Raw genomic sequence first — 22,594 nt, 5'->3', positions numbered from 1 at the left:
ATTTCTTTAAACTGCTGATTCAATTATAAATGAGACATTGATTAAAATTTTAAAACATGTGTAAAATAATTTTTCCTTTGTAAACAAATTAATTCCTTATTATTTAAATGAACTCCATAGATTCATAGATATAAAGCTATTTACTGAAATCTATTCTACTGACCTATTGTAAGTTTATTTTAAAGGCTTAGAAATAATTTTCTATGTATGTTTTATTGGTCAAAAATCTGTTCAACATGTTAGATTGTTTTGAAAAGTTCCTTAAGTTTGAAATATTTTACTTATGAACTATAAAATGTAATGGTTTGGAATTAATTGATGTTCTAAAAATTATATCTTAATCACTGAAATACAGGCTTCACTTCAACTTCTAATTTGTGTGGGTTACTTTTTTCCAAACATTGATCAAAACATGGTATCAGCAAATTCCTTTCTAAAACTTTTACGCTCAAAATGCTTCTTCCTGCTTTCTTCTTTGGTTTCCTGTTCTGTGCTCACCATAGCTTTGATAAAGAATTTTGATAATAAATAAAAATTGGACTATTTGATTAAGAAAAATCATTGATGAACTCTGTGCATGCTTCTTTTGAAATCAAACTTATGTTTTACAAAAAATCGATTGGAGAAACCTTTGCAGAAAAACCCAATGAATTTTGACACTCCTAAATTTCAATACTTGCTGTTTGTTACTGGTTTCTTCTGCTGTTGAAAATGTTCTCTTTATGGCATCTCCAATATTAATAATTATTATAACTTCTACATCTAGTGGCAGTTTAACCATTTGTTCTTGACATATTTTTCAAACTTTGTCGAAGTTTCTCATCACTGATTTTTAATAGTGTATTCTTCGAGTTTCAGCGCCCTCAGTTTCATAGAAATACTTTCCATTTCAAAGAATTAGGCCATCAGTGTTCCTCAAATGGGAAAAAAAAAAAATACAAAATTTTCTTCTTTGAGCATTTGATTGTGCATGCACAAGAAAAGCACATTAATAAAAGGGATCACTCTTTAAAAAGTCAATGAAAAATGTGTGAAATGGAGAGGAAATATAAATGATCAACAAGCATCTTCTCCAATTAGTATTTTGTGCAAAAAGAGCAAATAAATAAATATTGTATCTGCTTTAAATAGTGTCAAAAATAATTTGAACATTTTTTTAAACATTTTAACTTAAATGCTAAAAATTAATACATGTTTATGATTATTATATCAGATTATTTATGTCATAATAAAATCTTTTGACTTTGACGTTTTTACATCTGAAAAATAGAAAAAATATTTTATTTTTGTAAAAATTTTGCTAATTTTATTATGTGGTATAAATTTTGAAATTTAAGTTATTAAACCCTCCTAATTCTGTTTGATTTAATATTGACTCTCCAAAAGCGAAATTCAAAATTGACAATTATTAAAAGTATTCGGATAGTATGAAAATAAACTCCTACCATGCATTTTAGATACTGGCTTTGCAATTTCCATCATAACAAAATGTTTTGGTATGAAACTTCATCTGAAAATGACTCATTCCCCAAGCATAATTATAGAGGAAACTCAGGTTACAATTAACCTACAAAGGACATGAATATATTTTTTTTCTCCTAAAAATTGGTATATTTTCGCAAAAAGTAGCTTTGTATGTTTTATATCATACTTTACCTACCTCAGTTTCAAAATATAACCTTTAAACTGCAGATTCCAAAATATGCATCAAAATGATAAAGATTTGAATTACTTGAAAATGATAACTGTAATTAGTATATTCTTTGCATATTTTAGGGGGGGAGGAATTGTCAATTCCCACTATTCTAAAAAAAATTTCATACTCCAGACTGTCATAGTGGATAAGTATGAATTTAAGAAGGAACTTAAAAGAATTAATTAAAACATATGGTTGTGTTTTTGCTAAGGACCAGCATGATGCAGGTGAACTCAGTGTCGGACTTTAAAGAATAGTCTAACTAACTAGCACATCAGCTTAACTCTGATTTGCTAGTTAGCCTGATGCTTTATTGTACTTCTGTTGAAGCATAAGCAATAAAAGAGGCAAAGTGAAGAATTATTAAGAGCAGGTATAAGAAAAGAATGCAGTAATCTTTGTTCCTTTCCTGTAACTTTAACTTTTAAGAGTGATTAAGTTAAAAAATTCAATTATGCATAGATTTAAAGAAATTGAATACTGCGTGCAAGTCAGATTCTGAGCCTTTCCCTGTATAATAGAGATAGCCATTTAGGTAAATTATCGAAAACAAAAAAATTGTCTTTAAGTTTGACTTCAGGTTATTATTATATAGCTATTCATCTAAAAGATGCTGAAAAACTTGTTTTCTACACAGATTATGGCTTATATGAAAAGTGTAGATTACCTACTCTTTGACATTAAAATATCCTCTGTAGTTTACAATAGATAATTTCAAAGAATATCAACCAAATACAAAATTAAATTTTACTTGCAATTATTTTGATGTTATCTTTATCTGAATAGTAAAATTTGAAACTAGATTATGAAATTGAACAAGGTAAAGTTTCCCCTAACAATGCTAACATAGAAACTGTGAAAAGATTTAGAAATTCTACCAATGTAAAAGAATGTCAAAGTTCCTAGGTTCTGTTCATACTTATAATAAATTTATTCCAGAATGTGCTAAACTTAGATATCCTTTAAATGAGATTGAAAAAAGTTGTTAAATTTAAATGGTTTGATCAATGCCAAATATTTTTGAAAAATTAAGGGAAATACTAATAAAAGAACTTGTTATGAAATTATATAATCCTGATGTAAACTGGCATGTTTTTGATGATGCACCACAAAAGAGTGTTGTAGTTATATTGAAACAGCCTGATGATGAAATGGTAGGCTACACACAATAACCTGTCATTTCAAAACTTTTAAGAGGTTGTGAAAATACTTATGCAATTTCAGCATTAGAATGTCTTGCTATAGTTGATACTTTAAATAAATTTTGTTACTATGCTAATGGTAAAAAATTTGTCATTTATACTAATCATGTGGCTTTTGTTTAGCTAAAAACTATTAAAAACTTAAGCAGTCAGTTATTCTGTTGGTCCTTAAAACAAGTATATTTATCTATGAAAAAATTAAATATTGAAATGTCTCTAATAATATTGACAGCAATATGTTATCTTGTTGCTCATTATTTTCAACAATCACTGCACTTACTTGATATTAATGAAATCAAAATTCAACAAAAGAATGATAATTTATGTAGATCTAAGTACCATGAATTCAAAAATGCCATAGTAATTAAAAAGAAAAATTTGTATAAAATAATTATCTTCACCTTAAGATTTAAATTATTAAATCAAATCCATCGACAATTTGGTCATCCTGGTGTTAAAAAAAATGATTAATTTAATGATTCCTCAATATTATTGGCTTAGTATTACTTCTGATATTTGTGAAACATTGTCCTGTATGCCAAATTAATAATAAAAGAAGAAAAAAAAAAAGATTAGGTTTGTTATAACATGTGCCTCCCACTCAGAAACCTTTTGAATGCATCTGTGATGTCATTGTTAAAGGCTTTGACTACTATAATTCAGCAAGAAAGAAAAAAAGAAATCTACTTATTGTAGTTAACCTTACATCAAGATATGTTTGGACTTTTCCATCAAATAATGAAAATTATGAATATTTTATAATGAATTTTCCAAATTCAAGGTCCTGTAAAACTATTAACTAATTGAAATGCTGCTTTTGTTCTTCTATTCAAAAAATTCTTTAAAAAGTGTTATATTAAGCATCTTTTTTTCAGCTCATCTTTTTTAGTTAGTAACGTGAATTAAATATTAAATAAATTCTTCATCCAATAAAGCTCCATGGACAAAATTTCTAGAACAAGTTGCTAATCAATATAATTTAACTCCTCATTCAATAACTAAATATCCTCCAACATACTTGCTTTTGGCATTTTACTTTATGATTATCTTTGATTCAAATAATAGTCATGAACCTGCTCACGTAGCTCCAAATATAGCTTTACAAAGAGCAATAGACTTTCTTAACAAAAATAAAATATGAGGGTTTATTTCAAAAAAATAAATTTGAATCCAGTTGATCTTGCTGTTTATTAAGAATTTAATTATTCTAATACAAGAAAATTGATCCCTCTTTTTTAAAATCTCATATGAAATGAAACAATATTCTGAAAGAACTCATTAAATTAATAAACCAAGTTCTTTGGTAAGGCAACCCGCCCTAATTGTACATGTTTCTAAATTAAGATGTTTCCATTTTTCAGAAAAACTCACATTGAGGTATGAATAAACAATGAAATCTGTGAAAAAATAAATTTAAAAAATTATAAAATGCCATTCCATTTATTTTTCTCTTTAAGAATCCGGCCATTCAAAATTAATTTGCCATGGAGAACTTATTCTTACCTGATTACTTTTTTCATATTGTCCAAAGGAGAAATGACAAAACTTATCTGCTATACTGCCCCTATGCAGTTTACTATTCTGTATTGCCTAATGATTTTCTGTCATTGGAAAATACAAACAAAACACAATGCCAATGTCCATTTTTCCCATACTTGTGGACTATTCCTGTTCTTTGAACATTCTACTAGAATAATGATGCTTGTGTTACTGGTGTTAAACCAAAAAATGACAATTAAAAAAATATTTTTCTCCATTTTGAAACATGTCTTTTTTTTTTGTTTGTGTATTTTGTAAAAGTTGACTTTATTGTCATATATTTTATTGCATATTTGCATTTCATTTGTTTTTGCAAATAATGAGAACTTTTTCCTGTTAAAAGTTGTTAAAAAATTTACAAACTGTTTCAACCTCATGGAGCAAGGCTTTCTTTCCAACTGAGTACACAAAATAATATCTTGTAAAATAATTTTATTTTATGATACAGTTATTTTTTTAAATCAAAATATATTATAAAAATCTGTTTTTACTGTTATTTCTTCATGTTAATTATTCGATTGCATTTGAATTTTTGTACGTTTGTAATTATTTTGTCGCTATTTTGCATATTGAATAATTGTTTCAAGCCATGACCAATTAGGTTTTTAAAATAGCTTAAACATTTTTATCAAGCTGCTCCATCCTCACAGAATATCTTATAAAAGCAAGAGCCCAGCCATCATGCAAGGCTTGTGTGTGTGTGGGGTGGGGACTGTAATAATTTCTAATTAATCTTCATTCATTAATTAATTCATTCATTAATTAGAATTATTTCTTAATAACTTTAATTCCAGCTTCACTTTAACTTTTACGTTGTACAGGCTATTATTTTTCCTCAAACATGGTATCAGGAAATTTCTTTCTAAAGCTATATAAACTAAAAAAAAAAACTTTATCACAGTCTCTTCTTTCTACTTTCTTCCTTCTTATTTGGTATGTTGTGTTACACCATGCTCATCATGTCTTTGAAAAAAAAATGATGAAAATAGATTAAAATTTGTCTACTTCCTTAAAATTATAAAAAGTAAAAATCATTAAAAAAATCCACAACTATTTCTCGTGTAATCAAAGACTGTTTTATATAAATATTTAATTTTCATGACTTGGATAGCTTTTTCAACTTTAGAGATTGTATTCATTCTCCAATTATTAAATGTACTATCAATATGCAGATTATTGCATGAACTCTACAATTAAAATAGCTGTAACATTCTTCTGTTACACCTTTTCTAACTATCTCAGGCACTTTTTTTTTTTTTTTTTTTTTTGCCCATAAGATTTATGGTGAGTTACTTTGTTTCTGTAATTCAAAGTCAACAATTAATTAGACTTCATTGAAAAACTACTTTCTTAGAATGTTGAACAGAGAAAATTTTCTTTTGGCAACTGTGATCAAGATAGTTTACTGTTCTTGCTAGTAGCTAAACCATATTTATTCCTTAGAAAATATGTTTCACGTTTCCTCAAATATGTTTCAAATCCAAAGAATATTCTTGTTACTAAAAACCTTTCCAGTTCCTGTCAAGATGTATATTCCTTTTTAATTCTGTTCTTGAGGAAAGTTTTTTTCACCATTTTTTATTATTACTCATACCTACAGCCATAATTATGTTCTTATACTTATTAAATATATATAAGCTAACAAATTGCTTTTTTATTATGTAAATTACAATCCATTCAATCTAAACAGATTCTCATATACACTTGCTAATACTTATATCAATATAGATCATTCAAATTATTCATTAATTTATAAAAAAATAACAGTTAATCTTTCTGCGTTAATCTTGTCCACCCCTAATTTATATTCCTATTGATTGATTCTATATAGCCATACCATAGCAAAATGTTAATGCTTCAAACTAACACCTTGCATAATAATTGAAAACTATTTGTAAAATTGTAAAATATCATCATCAAAAAATATTTTCAAGCTAAATTTTTTGATATTTTTGATATATCAAGCTTAAATATTTTTGATATATCAAGCTAGGAAATTTCCTGTCATTTTTATTTTTAATGATTTTTTTTTGTTGTTTATTTTTGAGGGAGGGGCATGGTGTTACTTTTATAAAGAAAGGGCTTTTGCATAAAAATTAAATACACCAGTTTCTCTTTGTTTATTTCAAATAATCACTTGGAATTTGACATGTAATAGGTACACACAACTAGAAAGTAGCTTTATCTAACAAAAGATAATATGCAGTACAAATGTTGATTCTTTTTTAATCACCTTTAAAAAAATATGACTAACTTGCATATTATTAGAAAACTTTGTTGAAAACTTGCATTATTAACTTTTTATTGTTGAAATTTAATTCACCCTCATTTTCCTTACATGCTGTTGCTAAAAGTTATGTATTTTTTATCTTTCCCTGAAATAGCATTGCATTCAATATCAATATTTTATTTCTTTATAGATTTCCTAGAATATAGCTCATCTGTCTGTCTATATGCCATACAATGGGAGACATATTGATTGAATCCAAAGAAACAACAGAAATTCCTAGGGTGTTACAAACATCCTTTAATAAACTCTTTGAATTTCTCCAGAATGAAATTTTATGTGATGTAGTTATTCAAGTGCAAAGTAAATCATTTAAATGCCATCGTAACGTATTAGCCAGTTGCAGTCCATACTTTCAAGCCATGTTCACCTCACCCTTAGCAGAAAGCAAGCAAAGTGTGATAACTATTAAAGATATTGATGAGGTAACAATGGAAATGCTCATAAAATTTGCATATACTGGAAAAGTGAATATTAATGGATCAAATGCCCAGAAATTGTTGAAAGCTTCATCAGTTCTTCAGTTTGATTATTTAGCTGAAGCCTGTTGCGACTACATAAGTTCATGTTTTGACGAATGCACCGTTTGTAGAATAAGAGAAACGGCTGAAAGCTTTGGACAGTCAAGCTTAGTCAAAAGGGCTGACTCCTTCATAAAATATAATTTTAACAAAGTTGTTCCAGATAATGATTTTGTATATATCTCAGACAAGCATTTAGAAGAACTTCTATCAGCTGACGATTTATTTGTTAATGATGAAGTAGAGGTGAGAAGAAAATGAGTCTTTTTCTTGTTTGTTTTGCAGCATAGTTATGTATATTAAAATTAAACCATATCTTGAGTGTTACAGATATTTTCTATAATTTGCTGGTTGTTATAAAAATACTTTTTTTTTCTAATAAATAGCCTATATTCATCTCAGGACTTTTCTGCTGATTTTTTAGTTATTTTTACAATTGAATATGCTTCTCCCATTTTTATTTCTATATAATTTAGTTATATTCTTATACTATATCAGAGCACCATGCATTTTTTCTATGAAATTGTATATCATTTAAAATATATTTCTTTTCAAAATACTAAAGAAAATCACAAAGAATAAATACTTTGTCTTTTCTAGATAAAACTAAATTCTGCTGAAAAGCAAATTATTACCTTGCATGTTTTCTTTCTTTTTCTGTTTGTAGAAGTAAAAAATATGTGAGCTTTTATACATGCTGCCTATGTATTTCCTGTCTCATAACTTATTATATTCAAATATTTGTTGTCAAATAAAAATTTATTTGCAGGTTTATGAGGCTTTAATGTTGTGGGTAAAATTAGATCCTGATAAAAGGAAAAATCTACTGTCTAAATTACTTCCAAAGGTTCGGCTTCCTCTCATGCCTTTAGCATACCTACGAATGTATGTAGAATCAGATTCATTAGTTCGTAAAAATCTGGACTGTCGAGATCTTCTAGATGAAGCCAAGCATTACCAAATGTGGCAAGTAAGCCATTTACCAACATCACATTTACCTGTCACCGAAAGAACACAGCCAAGAAAAAGTTATGCTGGTAACTGAATTTTTTTTTCTTTTGTTGAATTATTTTGACTTTTTAGCTGAACTCTGTTAATAATATTTTGATTTGCATATTTTTATACAAGTATGAAATTTAGCCTGTTATGTTATCTATCAAGCTTAATGGCAGGTTCTGTAGTTTTTTAGGGCATTATTTCAAGATTTTGGATATTTTTGTTTCTCAAAATCTTGTAAAAGTCATAATTGCAGAATTGATTTTTGCATTCAGCATGCCAAAAACTATGATCGCAGTATAGAAAAGCACATAATTATCCTGTTACCAGAAAATGCCTCACAACATTGGTATTCAGTGTATTTAACATTATCATGGAGATGCTGTACAATATTTTTTGCTGTATTGTAAAGAACAGGAGGTAATAATCTCAGTTCCATGATAGATAAGTGCATTAGTTATAATTCTGTCTCATTTACCCACTACACACTAAGAATTGTGGAAAATTGCATCAACCTGCAAAGTGACTTTTTTGGTTATTTTTCCGTCATTTGTTGCTTATGTCTGCTGATGTGATATTGAGGTTTATAGAAAGGGTTCTTCTTCAAAATCTGTTTCTGCTTTCTGACTACTCTTAAAAATCTTTGAACCATTTTCCAAATAACCCTTGTGTTTAACCAAAAAAAGGGTATGTTTTAATCCATTTAAACTAATTTTCTCATAAAAGATTACTTTGTTCTGATTTAAGATAAAATTATTTATTTCAGGTGTAATATTCTGCGTTGGTGGAAGAGGAGTAAATGGCAATCCCTTTTCTTCAATTGAGTTCTACAGTTGGTACCATAACAAATGGATTAAATTAAAAGATATGTTAACAAGTCGGAGGCATGTTGGTTGTGTTTCAGAAAAAGGTTTTATGATTTTTTGTTTATTGTACATATTCAATTTTTGTAATTTTCATTCATTTATATTTCTTTGCTGAGTTCTATTTGGAACAGAAAAAATTATTAAATATGTATTTGAATCATTTATATGTCAAAAATCAAGTAAATAACACAAAGAATGAGTTAAAATTATTTATACGGTTTTCTGGGAAAAGAAACTTAGTTAAGAACAATTAAACATAGTTATGAACTTGTTTATTTAAAATATACAGCACATTCGAAATATAATCAAATTCCATGCCCTGAAAAGGGAATAAGGAAACTAATTTTTATTATACTATGGAATGCCTACTTTGGAGAATAGAAAGAAAAATATCAAAACTTTTATGAGATGGTATCTAGTACCTGATTTTAATGTTTATGTATTTCTTAGACTTTCATCTGCTGCCTTTATTTCTCTTTTCCTTTATTTTTATTTGTTAGTATAAAAAGTAATTGAATACCACAGAAGAGCATTTTCCTTACGATGGCTGGTTAAATTGGTGATTATTAATTGAACACTTTTTTTATCTTTTATCCTGTTACAATTATTGTAACATCACAAGTAAATTCACTAATTAATACTGTCTTGTAAAATGGAGAAATTGGATCTTATAGTCGGCTATTAAATTTTCATACATAAGTTAGTAATGTTAGACATTTAATTTCATCAATATACACTTTCACTATGTCAATTTGTGAAAGCTAAATGAGATACTATCATTTTATGTAATTTTGTTCCTCTTATCACTGTGTGTGTGTGTGTGTTTTTAAACTAATCTAAGTACTTACAATAATGTTACAATATTGATTTTGTGAGTCATAGTATATTTTTGCTTCACCTCCTTTACTTTTAGTGCCCTCCCTATAAGTCTGTTGAATGTAATTGTGTGATTTATTTTTTTTTTTTATCATTAGGTCTAACAACATAAAACTTTAAAAAAAATTTCTCAAGTATATTTGATAATATTATTTTATTCTTTAGCAGATTTTTTTTAAATTATTTTTTAATATATTGTTTGCAGGTAAAATATATGCTGTAGGTGGGTTTGCCAATGATGCTCATTTATCAAGTGCAGAACAGTTTGATCCTGAAACAAATAAATGGTCAGCATTAGCACCTATGACAGTACCAAGGTACAGATAATTTTTCATTTAAATATTATCCCTTTTTCTGCAATTTTTAATTTTTGTAAAATCAGAATTTTTTCTTGTGGATTTATTCTTTCTTTATTGGCTATATTATTACATGTCTAAACTTATCTACAAGACATAATTTGATGTTCACTAATAAGTATTATACTTAATCACCAAAGCATAGTGATGGTAAGTGGATTAGGTTTTTTCCCCATCCTTCAGTAAATAGTGCTAGATTTATATCATTTTTTGATTCCCATATTATATATGGTTTCATTGCAGTAATGTTTAATCTCTGGCACCGCTAAATTTGCCCCTCTGTTATCTATATCCCTTTGCCTCCTCATCTGTTACACCACTGATATTCTTTCTTAATTGATTTTAAATTTTGATTTCCCATGAAATACATAGTTTTAAAATGAAATGGTATATTACTAAATGCTTCCTTCTTTATAAATATTAAATTGTAACTAGTGATTTTGCAGGAGAGGTCTCGGTCTCTGTTCGATGGGCGGTCCTCTTTATGCTGTTGGTGGCCTAGATAATTCACTGTTTTATTCAATCGTTGAAAGATATGATATTAATGCTGATGTGTGGAGTGTCGTAGCTTCTATGAATTGTTCAAGAGGTGGTGTTGCTGTTGTGAACTTAAAGGTATCATTTCATTCAAACATTAGTTTTTAAATTGATGTTTCTTTTTTATTATGAAATTTTTATTATTTCTATCTAAAAGTCTTATTCTTATGCAGTTATTTGGTAATTTTTAAGAAAATTATTTTTTTTATTATTAATTTTGAAATTGTCATTCCTTTGTAACAGATTTTTGAAGTTTTACACCTGGAAATTACTAAAATATAATTTGTTAATAAGTATAGAAAAAAAATTAAATATTTTACACGAATTTCATATACATATTTTTATATTAATATTTTTCCTACAATGTGAGCTCTACATGTATGTGATCTACGCTGTTCATTCATTATTAGGTTATATTCTTTTTCCTCATTTATATGAATATCTTTTGAAGGATTTTTTGATTGAGAATTCCATAATTCACTTAATTTTTAGGAACAATTTGCAGTGTTTCTTTGAAATTTTTGGAGCTGGATATCGTTATATCGAATTAGCTATTGCTAACTATTTTTACAAAAACTTGAAAAACATGCTCATTAACTCTTTTATTATTATGAATTAGCTCATAGCATTTTCTGCTTTTGAATTGTGAAGTAATTTTTAAAATCTTTGGGGGCACCATTTTTATTGCATTTTATTAACTTGTAGATTTTCTTGATACTTTTTTAAGATCGATTACTATTGCAAAGACTCATCTTCTTAGCTTATACATAGATTGATTGAATCATAAGAGTTATCCTCTTGATATCTAATTTAGATCTTTGTTTAGATGTAGATCTCGACTGTGTTAATAACATGGTTGCCACGTCACTAGGAAAACCAGGAAGACACAGAGAATATAAAAAACGGAAAATGTAGGAAAATTTGAAAATTTTCATGAAAACGGGAAGAAACAGGAAATGTTAAGCTTCTTATTTATTTTTTCCCCATCTAGAAAATGCCGATCTCTAAAGATTGTAAGAATAAAAAATCGTAGTCATAGCTTCCGAAAACGAAACAATACCATTCGCGATTGTGTAATGTAAAACCTCGCTCCTTTTCTACTCTCTCCCCTTTTTTTCTGTATAGATAAGTCCAATTTCGGCATCTGAGACAGCTGTTCTTTTTCCCATGAAATTATCGAATTGCAGTTAATGAGCATGCGCGAGACTTCTGTAACTGAGTGAAAGAATAGAATAGGATACATTTCTCTGGCATGAACATTCAATCTTCTTCAAGCGCGTCAGTGTTTAGTCTAACATACTTGAGTTTATTGAATGGTTTGTTTATTATTTGAGAGACTGTCAGCTTATTCAGAGTAGATTAGAGATTTTTTTAAACAATGAGCTGCTCAAAATCCGTATTTAATACGAATTGGATGGATAAAAAAAAATCAATCCTGATTTTCCTGAATGGGTCAAGTAGTTCCACAAAATTCATTTGGTGCATACTGTTTGCTTTGTAAGAAGATAATAAGCTTAAGTAATATGGGAAAACAAGCACTTACTAGTCATGCCAAAAGACGAAACATACAAGACTGCCTCCCACTTCAAAAGAGTCATCATTGATATTGGACTTAGTATCTAAAAGGAATACAGGAAAAGATAACATGTCAAATTTAATCTCCGAAAATAAACCGATTTCGTACATTCTAGTTAAAGAACAATAATTTAAAGCTGAATTTTTATGGGCATTAAAACTTGTTACGTCACATTCGTTCTTTAATGCACTCAGTGATATATCGGAAATATTTTCACATATGTTCACTGAAAGTGAAATAGCTAAAAAAATGCATGATAGGCCGTACAAAAATGTCGTATCTTATTTGTTAAGGATTAACTCCATGAAACTGATGCTGAAAAATCTGCAGAAATCGATGCCCAAATACATATATTTCCAGAAATGAATAAATAAGAAAAGGTAATCTTCCTTTGTAATGTTTTTTTTTTTGTTAAGTAATTATTAAATTATTTGTATCATAATAAGAAAAATATTTCTTGTTTTATTTCACCTGAGTCCTTAATTTTGTGCATTTTACAGTTAAAGAGCATGGGAGATAATATATTCCCCCCTTAATATATAAATTTTGTTTTACTAAATTCTCAATTATAAATAAAGATAAAATCGGTTTTTTTTCCCCTCCCCCTAAGAGTAAATGCAAACCGTCTTTTAATATACTATTTTGAATATCTTTTGTTGCATCCTTATCTTGCATTTTATACTCCTTAAAATCATATTTTATTATAACTAGCACATGAGTGCTATTCGCGCATTTCCTCATATCTTGAATATACATACAGGGAAAACACAGGGAATTTTTTTCCCAGATTTGAGTGGCAACCCTTTAATAATGATAGATAGCTTTTATCTACTTTTAGAAGAAGAAAAAAAGCAGTGCATTTTTATTTAATGGGAATCTCTAACATTCTCATAAAATTCTTCTTCATGATGCGGGACACATTTGACTAGTTTATATAATCTCATTTGGATAAATATTTTCTTTAAATACTCTATCAAAAATTTGTCTTTTCTCTTTATCAATGTCATCATAACAAAAAAATTCTGATTCACGATTTATAATAGCCGAAAAACCTTATGGGTATTTATTTATTTCTTTTTCAAAAAGGCGTGTTTGGTAAAAAAACAAAAACCAAAGAAATTTTCAATCCGAACATTTTTTTTTTTTTTTTTTTTTTTTTTTTTTTTTTGCCATTTAGCTGCATTGTAAGGAATATTGTAAATTTTGGCATGACTCAAATAATTGTAATAACCTATCTCTGAATTTTTTTAATACTTTTATTCATTATTAATACATTAATTTTATAAAACATTTTAGTATTCAGTATCTGATATTGATAGATCTGATGTGATAAATTAAGATAAATCTTATCGAATATAATCTCAGTAAGGCAATTTATGCAATTTTCAGTATTAAAAAAAATTTTTGAGCGATTCACATTTTTCAAGGAGAATTATCTGTTATGAATAGAGCTTTTTCACGTCTGCAATGAAATTGCCTAGCCGTTTATATTTGATTGTATATTATATAAAGGAATAGTTTTTATGCAAACTGTTTTCCTTACTATTGGAATTTTGTTTTAGCTCATCCTTAAAACCGTAGTAGTTTCGGCTTCGAGAGTGGAAGATCGCGAATTTAAGTTTCGAGTCCACTGAGTCATCTTGTATGTTCATATTAAATATTTCATCGTAGATTTAACTCTCTCACATTGATAAAGCTTGAAAGTTAAAAGAGTGAGATGTCATCCTCGTCCTCTTTCCATGATTCAGAATTAGGTTATCCGTTCCGAAATGGCCCTCAGATAATTTCAGAATGGAACTAAAGTAGGCTAATTAACTAGTTTAACTCTCCTGTTATTAGTAACAAACTTTCCAGTAGTATTTATATTCTCTGTGCTCTTGTTTTAAGTTTGTGTTGGGGGAAACCATATTCGTAGAGCAGTTGTTAGCTTTATTCAATCCATTCAAACATTGGTCGTTATATTTATTTATTACTGAAAGAAATTCATAATTGTTTGATGCCCAGTTGTTAATTTTTCTTAGGGCCATATGTATGCATTAGGAGGAAATAGTGGTACAATATCTTTACAAACATGTGAAGTCTATGATCCCCATCTAGATAAATGGACTTTTATATCACCTATGAATCAAAGTAGAGCTGGAGCTGGTGCTGTCGTTGTTGATGGCTTTATATATGTGATTGGTAAGATGTGTCTTTTTATTAATCGGCATATGCATTCATGCAATGGCTATATTCAGCTTTATACTTTGCACATGCTTTTACTTATGATCCTGCTTTTTGTGTAAAGCATTAAATGTTGTGTTAAATTGCAATAATACACAAAAAATTAATGAATGTATAGTTAAAATGAACAGAAGCAAAAAAAATTTCCTTGTGCAGACACCATATTTGCATAAAAAATAATTCATTCATGTCAATCTCATGAAATGATCTAAAATCTATACAAAAATGCAGCATGTAAGAAAAATTATATGTATATGACAAGCATACATATACATTAGTAAATATCGTGAATTAGAATTTTTTTTTTTTTTTTTAATTTCCAATCGTTGATTGTAAAATAAAATCTCTTGCAAATAAAATGATTTAAGCATATACTGTGAGAGTTGTTAGCAAAAACTATCTAAATTATTGCATAAAAGTTAAAATTTGCTTTTTTTTAACAGTTTAATGTGCAACTGAGAGTAAACAAAATCACATACAATTGCAAAGTTATATGCTAAATAATGTTCAACCTCTTACATTAAAATAACTTATACAGGGTGTTTCATAAATGATGGGAGTAACTTTAAGGGGTGATAGTACTCATCAAGACGAGTAATAGTAAATAGGAAACCAAGTGTCCCAAACGTCTTCCGAAGGAGATAGGCGCCATCAAAGTTTAGGGCCCTAAATTTCAAATGATGATAAAAAACGGAAAAATGGATCGATTCATTTGCGGTTTTCGCTAAAATCATTCTTTAAATTAGTATTTTCTTAAAAATTTTCTTTAAAAACAAAGTTTAAAAAATGCCGATAGAGGGCGCTCTAGACTTTGGAGTACCGAACAACTACTTTTTACCAGTATTTTTTTTATTTTGTTAAATACTAAAGCTTAGACTTTAACTTAAATTTTGAGCACAAAATTGAAACCATCGAGAGCGGTTAAGTGGCGCAAATTTAACCTCGTTAAGGGGGTTAAATTTTAAACGCTTGTATCTAATGAGCAAAATAATAAATGATGAAGCAAACTTTAATAGGTGATAGTAAAACACCAAAACAATTAACTTTCATTAGAAAATGCATGATTTGAATTCAAACGCAAACGTGTTAGAACATCTTCAAATTTTATCCATGCAAGCGTTATAGCTGCAAGTTTCTGGAAGAAGAATATGAAATTGTGATATGGAGAAGAAGAAGAATGCATATGCAAATTGTTATTAAGATAAAAGCCACTGACCCGCGTGTGCAAGTGTAAATCACGGTAGAAACGTAACGAAAGATGTTGCCCTTCACTAACCAAGAAAAGGCTGATATGCATTTCATCTACAGAACTGCAAATGGGAATAGTGCAGAGGCGCGACGATTGTACTGAGAAAAGTTTCCCAACAGGCGGTTGCCCAATGATAAAACATTTGTGCGCTTGCACAGACAGTTGTGTGAGACAGGATCCTTTTTTGGTGCACGTTCAAATGCAGGCTATGCGAAGTCTTAACAGAACGGTTGCTGTGGAAGAAAAAATTCTGGATATGGTGGCTGATCATCCAAATACAAGCACGCGAGCAGTGGCTAGTCAAATTGAAGTATCACCCTCCATGACATGGCGAGTACTAAAGGATGAAAGTATGCATCCTTTTCATGTCCAACGAGTCCAGGAACTGACTGAAAAGGATTTTCCTCATCGAATGGATTTTGCTCGCTGGTATCTGCAGAAGAACACCCTAAATCCCGATTTTGGTGCAACTGTGCTTTTTACAGATGAATGTACATTTACACGTGAGGGTACATTTAACACCCACAATTCCCACCAATGGGCAGATGTAAATCCACATGCATCTTCTACACATGCGTATCAGCGACGATTTTCCATAAATGTTTGGGCAGGAATAATTGGTGACCATCTACTTGGACTTTATCTTCTGCCAGAATGATTGGATCGAAAAAAATATCTTACCTTTCTGCAACAGTTGCTGCCAGAAATGATGACAGATGTTCCCCCTCGTATCCGGCGAGGGTTCGTAAATCCCTTCTTCGCCGTTGTACCGCATGCATCGCCTCTAATGGTCAGTGTTTCGAACAGCTATTGTAATCATTTATAATTAAACTTTTTTTTATCACGTAAATGTTCTTTGTTTTCTTTTTTGTCTCTTAAAACGAAATCTCTTTCAGCGCCCTCTATCACCTTCGGGTTAAAATTACGACTGATTTCTTTGATGAATGTTGTTTGTTTTGGTGTTTTACTATCACCTATTAAAGTTTGCTTCATCATTTATTATTTTGCTAATTAGATACAGGCGTTTAAAATTTAACCCCCTGAACGCGGTTAAATTTACGCCACTAACCGTTCCCGATGGTTTCAATTTTGCGCTCAAATTTAAGTTAAAGTCTAAGCTTTAGTAAACATTTAACAAAATAAAAAAAAAATGCTGGTAAAGAGTAGTTGTTCGGTACTCCAAAGTCTAGAGCGCCCTCTGTCGGTCTTTTTTAAACTTTGTCTTTTTTAAACTTTATAACTTTAAACTTTATAACTTAAATTAGTATTTTCTTAAAAAAAAAAAAAAATTTTTTTTTTTAAGAAAATACTAATTTAAAGAATGATTTTAGCGAAAACCGCAAATGAATCGATCCATTTTTCCGTTTTTTATCATCATTTGAAATTTAAGGCCCTAAACTTTGATGGCGCCTATCTCTTTCGGAAGACGTTTGGGACACTTGGTTTCCTATTTACTATTACTCGTCTTGATGTGTACTATCACCCCTTAAAGTTACTCCCATCATTTATGAAACACCCTGTATATGATCTTGTATCTTTCATGAACAATAGGTATACACACACACACACAAAATGAACGCAGTAAGATAGCATATTTTATTATTATTTAGATAGCGTTTTCTGTAAAAGTGTAACATTTGACACCAGAATAAACAAACCATGGGAGAAACAAATTCTAAATTAAAATATTGCTGCAAATTTTGCATTAAAATATATTTCTAAAGTTTCTTAAAATTTAGGGGGGAAAATTGCATGAAAGTAAAAATGTACATCATGGAAAAGGTTTTGTTTGAATTTGAAGACAAGAGTGTAAAAATTTACTTTGTGCAATAATATTTTTGTAATATATCGCCACAACATGATAAAATTTTACTTAATTTTACATTTCCATCCTCGACAGATTCATAATATTCATTTGAATGATTAGCAAGGAAAATATTGTATATGCATATAGAGCATAAGTACCTGGGAGACCGACATTCGATCGGCTTTTTGTAAAATCGTAAATAAAATCCTATCCTGTAGCTTGTTTAAAGTTATAACCGAAATCTCATTGACTTGAAAACGCGGGATCGAACATGTGAAAAATGCGTTGTAGTCGGAAGCCCTAACCATTATTCCACATTACGCTTATGCAGGTCACGTATTTCCACATGTCACTATTCAGTTATAAAAAAATGTTTGTGTGTTTGAAAAATCGCGTTTTCCATATATATGTAACATCATTTTGTTTGCAGCAGAAGGCAGGTTGGAAGACATAGATGAGACGTTGTATTTTTAATTTCGTTTTATTCTCTCTTTAATATCCATCTCGAGAAAGCTGCACAAAAGCAGAAGCAAGAAGAAGGCAAAAGGGCCGAAACAAATGATCACTAGAATTCTATAACATGGGATTTTCGGCCACGCGCCAATTCAATACGTGTTGATCTTGAAAAGGGCAACGGAAGTATCACTTTCACTCGATACCTAGTACTGAAGGCGCATTATTTTATATATATATATAATATGTAATGATATTTTAAACTCATAATTTAGACCATATTAAAATATTCTCTTATTTCGTGATCCAATTCCACTTTCGGTTTAATTAATTCCTCTGTAAATTAAATAATGCGCCATCAGAACTACGTTTCAAATGAAAGTGATACCTCGATAACCTTGAAAAGGTGTCAAAGGTCGCCACGTGTATTGAATTGAAGCATGGCCAGAAATCCTATTTTATATAAAACTAGTGATCATTTGTTCGTCCCTTTTTGCCTTCTGCTTTTGTGGCGCGCTGCGCCTTCTTGTAAATAATCATGTTTGCCTCCCGAGAGAGAATAAAACGGAATTAAAAATACCAAGTCTTTTCACTGCTTCGAACCCGCATTCTACTTAAACCAAAAATATGTTACATGTTATTTAGCCGACGGGATTCGGAAAGTATTACATATATATATATATATATATATATATATATATATATATATATATATATATATATATATATATATATATATAATATAGCGGTGGCCAAAATTGTGGAGACTTTTGAAATTCGTTATGTTTTCTAACTTTGTATACTTATAGAAGATGTTACATTTCACAAAATGCAAACACTTACATATCATTTTAAAGAGAATTTAATGCTGATTTCAATACAAAAAGCATAATTCAATATTTGCAATGCAAAAAAGTTATTCTTACTTTAATCTGAATAACAAACACAGTGATGAAGTGGATTGTAATTTCTCATTTTCCTGGCAAATCACTGTTCTTGTTCTGGAACCAATGAAATGTTATTAACTGTTGGCAAAAGCTGACATCATGTTTAAAGTTGGAACAAGTAGTCATTATTGTGCTTTTTCTGTAGAAGGAAGACAATTTTTTATGTAATTAAATTGTAAATTAGAAGTTTTGTTAAACTTTTTAATATACAGTTGGAATTTTTGTAAATATTTCTAATATTTGGTCTAAAAGCATTAATATCAAATAAAAGAATATATTGGGCTCCTAAAAAGAGGACTAAGATTATTTTGTTACGTGAATGTGATTTTTCCTATGCTGAAATTGCAGTTCAGGTGGATGGTTCAGTGACTACATCTGGAGTTAGTGTTATGATTTGGGCATGCATGTCAGCAGACGATATTGGTCTCCTTCTTGTTATCGATGGGACAATAAATGCACGAAAATACATTCACTCAATTCTAGAGCCAAAACTTACACCTTCCATCAGGATCTCTTTCCCAACAACGCATCATTTATTTTTCGGCAGGATTCAGCTCCTTGTTACACAGCAAAAATATCGAAAGAGTGGTTTAGTACAAAGAGCATTGAATTGTTATCAAGGCCAGGAAATTGCCCTGACGTCAAAATTATTTAGGACTTATGGCACTGTTTGAGAACTCTTATACATATGAAGCATTCATCAAATAAAATAAAATTAATTGAGGCTATAATTGTTTCCTGGCATCATGCAATAACGAAGGAAGAGCTTAAAACTCTAGTCAGCGCAATGAAACATCAGTGTGATGCTGTAATAATAATATTAATAATAATAATAAAAAGACTACCCTACTAATTACTGATAACTCACTGCAATCATCAGCATCTAATGTACGTCGATAATTATTGCCACTCAACTGTTTTTGAATTGCAAATATTTGACTTTTGCTTTTTGTATTGAAATCAGCTTTAAATTCCATTTAAAATATGTAAGTTTGTATTTTGTGAAACATTACATTTTCTATAAGCATACAAAGTTAGAAAACAAAAATTCCTGGAAGTGTCCACAATTTTGGCCACCACTGTATATATACATACACACACAAGAATTACTCGTTTAAAGTTAACAAAAAGGTTCGAAATAATTTAAATACTGATGAATTTTTACTTAACGTCTTATCCGATTTACTTTCGTCAGATTCGGTGTTTGTAACGCTTGGCCACCTAGCTTGAATACGTTTGCAAAACAAAACACATGTGAACGCTACCGGTTGCCACATTATTCTAACAAACAAAGGCAAAAAAATCCTAAGTCTGTTGACAAAGACATTTCTTTGGTGTTTGATTGATTTTGCCCATTATGTAGGTCGTCATTACATATACTCAAACGTTACTTTTTTGGGATTCATTATGTTTTTTTTTTTTTTTTTTTTCTTCCGCCTTTTATAAAATGAATAATTTCCTAGACGCCTTTCAGTATTTCTCTTCGTTGTATAATACAAACGTTATAGTTTTTATGGAGATTAAATAAAATTAGAATTAGAAATACTCTTAAAGTGTTGCTTTTATTGCTTCCTGTTTTCTTATTATCGAAATTTATTCGACCTTTAACTATTACTTCTGTAATAATTTGAGAATTATTTGTATTTGCCCTGATATTGTCTCCCCAATGGCTAATAGTTGTAGAATTTAAGGAAATCATGAGACTAAATGAAGTATTTAGTAGAAGTCATTCCAATAAATATAAAAAATATTTGAAACAAGAAAAATTGTATAGGTGGTGTATTATAAGTTGTGATCCAGATTGTTACTTTATTACAAATATTTTTTGTTATTCTAAAAATTTTGTGTAACTTAGGTGTACATGTATGATGCATATTTATCAGCTGTTCTAGAGTAATTTGATGTGTAATTTTCCCCCCTCTAGGTGGCTTTGAAAACAATGTGCCCCTAAACTCTGTTGAAAAATATGATCCAGATTCTAATAAATGGAGCTTTGTTAGTTCTATGCAAGTAGCAAGAGGTGGAGTTGGAGCTGCTGCTTTGGGAAGGTACATTTATTCTATTGGAGGACATAATGCTTCTTGTTATTTAAACACAGTGGAGATCTACGATGTTCAGAATGACAGGTAAATTTACGATTCCTTTGTCTTTAAATTTTTGAATAAGTTTTTCAAAATTAACAATTAAAATAAACCTACAAACTTGAAGAGTACATTTTAAAAAATGGCCTTTCTGATAACGATTTTAGCTAAAGAAATCAGCTTAAAATGGCCAATTGAATTGGCATTTAGTGTAGTAAAATTCTATTCTCAGATCACTTTTACATTTAAAATAGTAAAATAAGTTTTTTATAATTCATTTAATAACAGAATATCAAAGTTTTAATTATTACGGTGCAGTTTTTTTATATGACACTAAAGAAAAATTACTGCTTAGAACTTAATTTTAATAAAAATTGTGTGAGTTCATTATAAATAGTCAATTAGATGCTTCCATCCTTGTGCGACTAAAAAATCAAACAATCTGTTTTCAAATAAAGGAAGAATGACTCATAGTTGTAATGCATTTAGTAATTACAATGATGATGTAAGTGCTATCAGTTCACAGACTGAATTTTTAAAACACCCACTTTCTTGTAAGCAATTCTTGCAGTCGGGGGGGGGGGGGGTATATCGCTGCTTTTTTTTTTCTCCCATAAGGTGTAACATTTGAACTTAAAAAACTCCACCTCAAAAATTATTTTGAAATTCTTCTACTATGAAAGGATAAAGCAAGCTCTATATATTTTATTATCATTATTATTATTCCGACAGTTATAGAGGGTTACAGTAGTTCCTACGTCTCATTACAGAACTACAAAGGATTTTTTTTTTAATAGTTTAGGTGGGAAAGCAGTTTTGTAAACGTTTGTTGTATTCTGAATCTACCAGTCACAAACTTTGTATATGTTAACTGCCGAAATACAAAGCAGGTTGTATAATAAGGGTAGAAAATGCTTTTCCAGCATATGCCTTTCTAACTCCATAGTTTAAAAAAATACTCTTGAGTACACTTTTCGTACACGCTGCAGAAATATCCTGTGTTTTTCCAGTTGGGGAATTCGTACCTTTTCCTTGTTGTCCTTTTTATTATCTTATTGTTATGTGGAAGGGTGTTCGAGTATCTAATTAGTCTTTCAGTGTATTCTCGTGTCCTGTTGTGTAAATGAATTTATGAAACAAAAGTATCGTTTTGCTTTAAGAATATTCAAATTCAGGATTTTTTCAAAGTGATTTGTATTTTCAGAGAACTTGAAATTTAAGAATGTGCTTATTATTTACCTTACCTTTCCTTTTCCTTTTTAGATTATATAATTATATTGTTAAATGATATCTCAGAATATAAATAACTACTGATTGAAGCACTGTATATTAATTTTTTAAATAGAACTTAAAAATTCAGGAATTATTTACAAGTACAACCT

General features: G+C 29.4%; 1 protein-coding gene across 4 annotated transcripts in view; it reads left to right on the top strand.

Annotated features, from left to right (window-relative positions):
* The window catches only part of LOC129960604 (kelch-like protein 8), a 68,783-nt gene that overhangs the window by 31,706 nt on the left and 14,483 nt on the right, over positions 1-22,594 (top strand). For all 4 annotated transcript variants that reach the window (XM_056074112.1, XM_056074110.1, XM_056074113.1 and 1 more), the window contains exons 2-8: positions 6,858-7,491; positions 8,015-8,282; positions 9,008-9,151; positions 10,189-10,300; positions 10,786-10,954; positions 14,474-14,633; positions 21,056-21,257. In XM_056074112.1, the coding sequence (XP_055930087.1) occupies positions 6,901-7,491; positions 8,015-8,282; positions 9,008-9,151; positions 10,189-10,300; positions 10,786-10,954; positions 14,474-14,633; positions 21,056-21,257 (1,646 nt within the window). In that variant the 5' untranslated portion in view covers positions 6,858-6,900. The remainder of the gene's footprint in view (positions 1-6,857; positions 7,492-8,014; positions 8,283-9,007; positions 9,152-10,188; positions 10,301-10,785; positions 10,955-14,473; positions 14,634-21,055; positions 21,258-22,594) is intronic.

The sequence above is a fragment of the Argiope bruennichi genome, chromosome X2 (genome assembly GCF_947563725.1).
Source record: "Argiope bruennichi chromosome X2, qqArgBrue1.1, whole genome shotgun sequence".
In the NCBI taxonomy this organism is placed as follows: Eukaryota; Metazoa; Arthropoda; class Arachnida; order Araneae; family Araneidae; genus Argiope; species Argiope bruennichi.
Note: the sequence above shows the minus strand (reverse complement) of the source record. Positions and strands in the feature narration are given on the sequence as shown.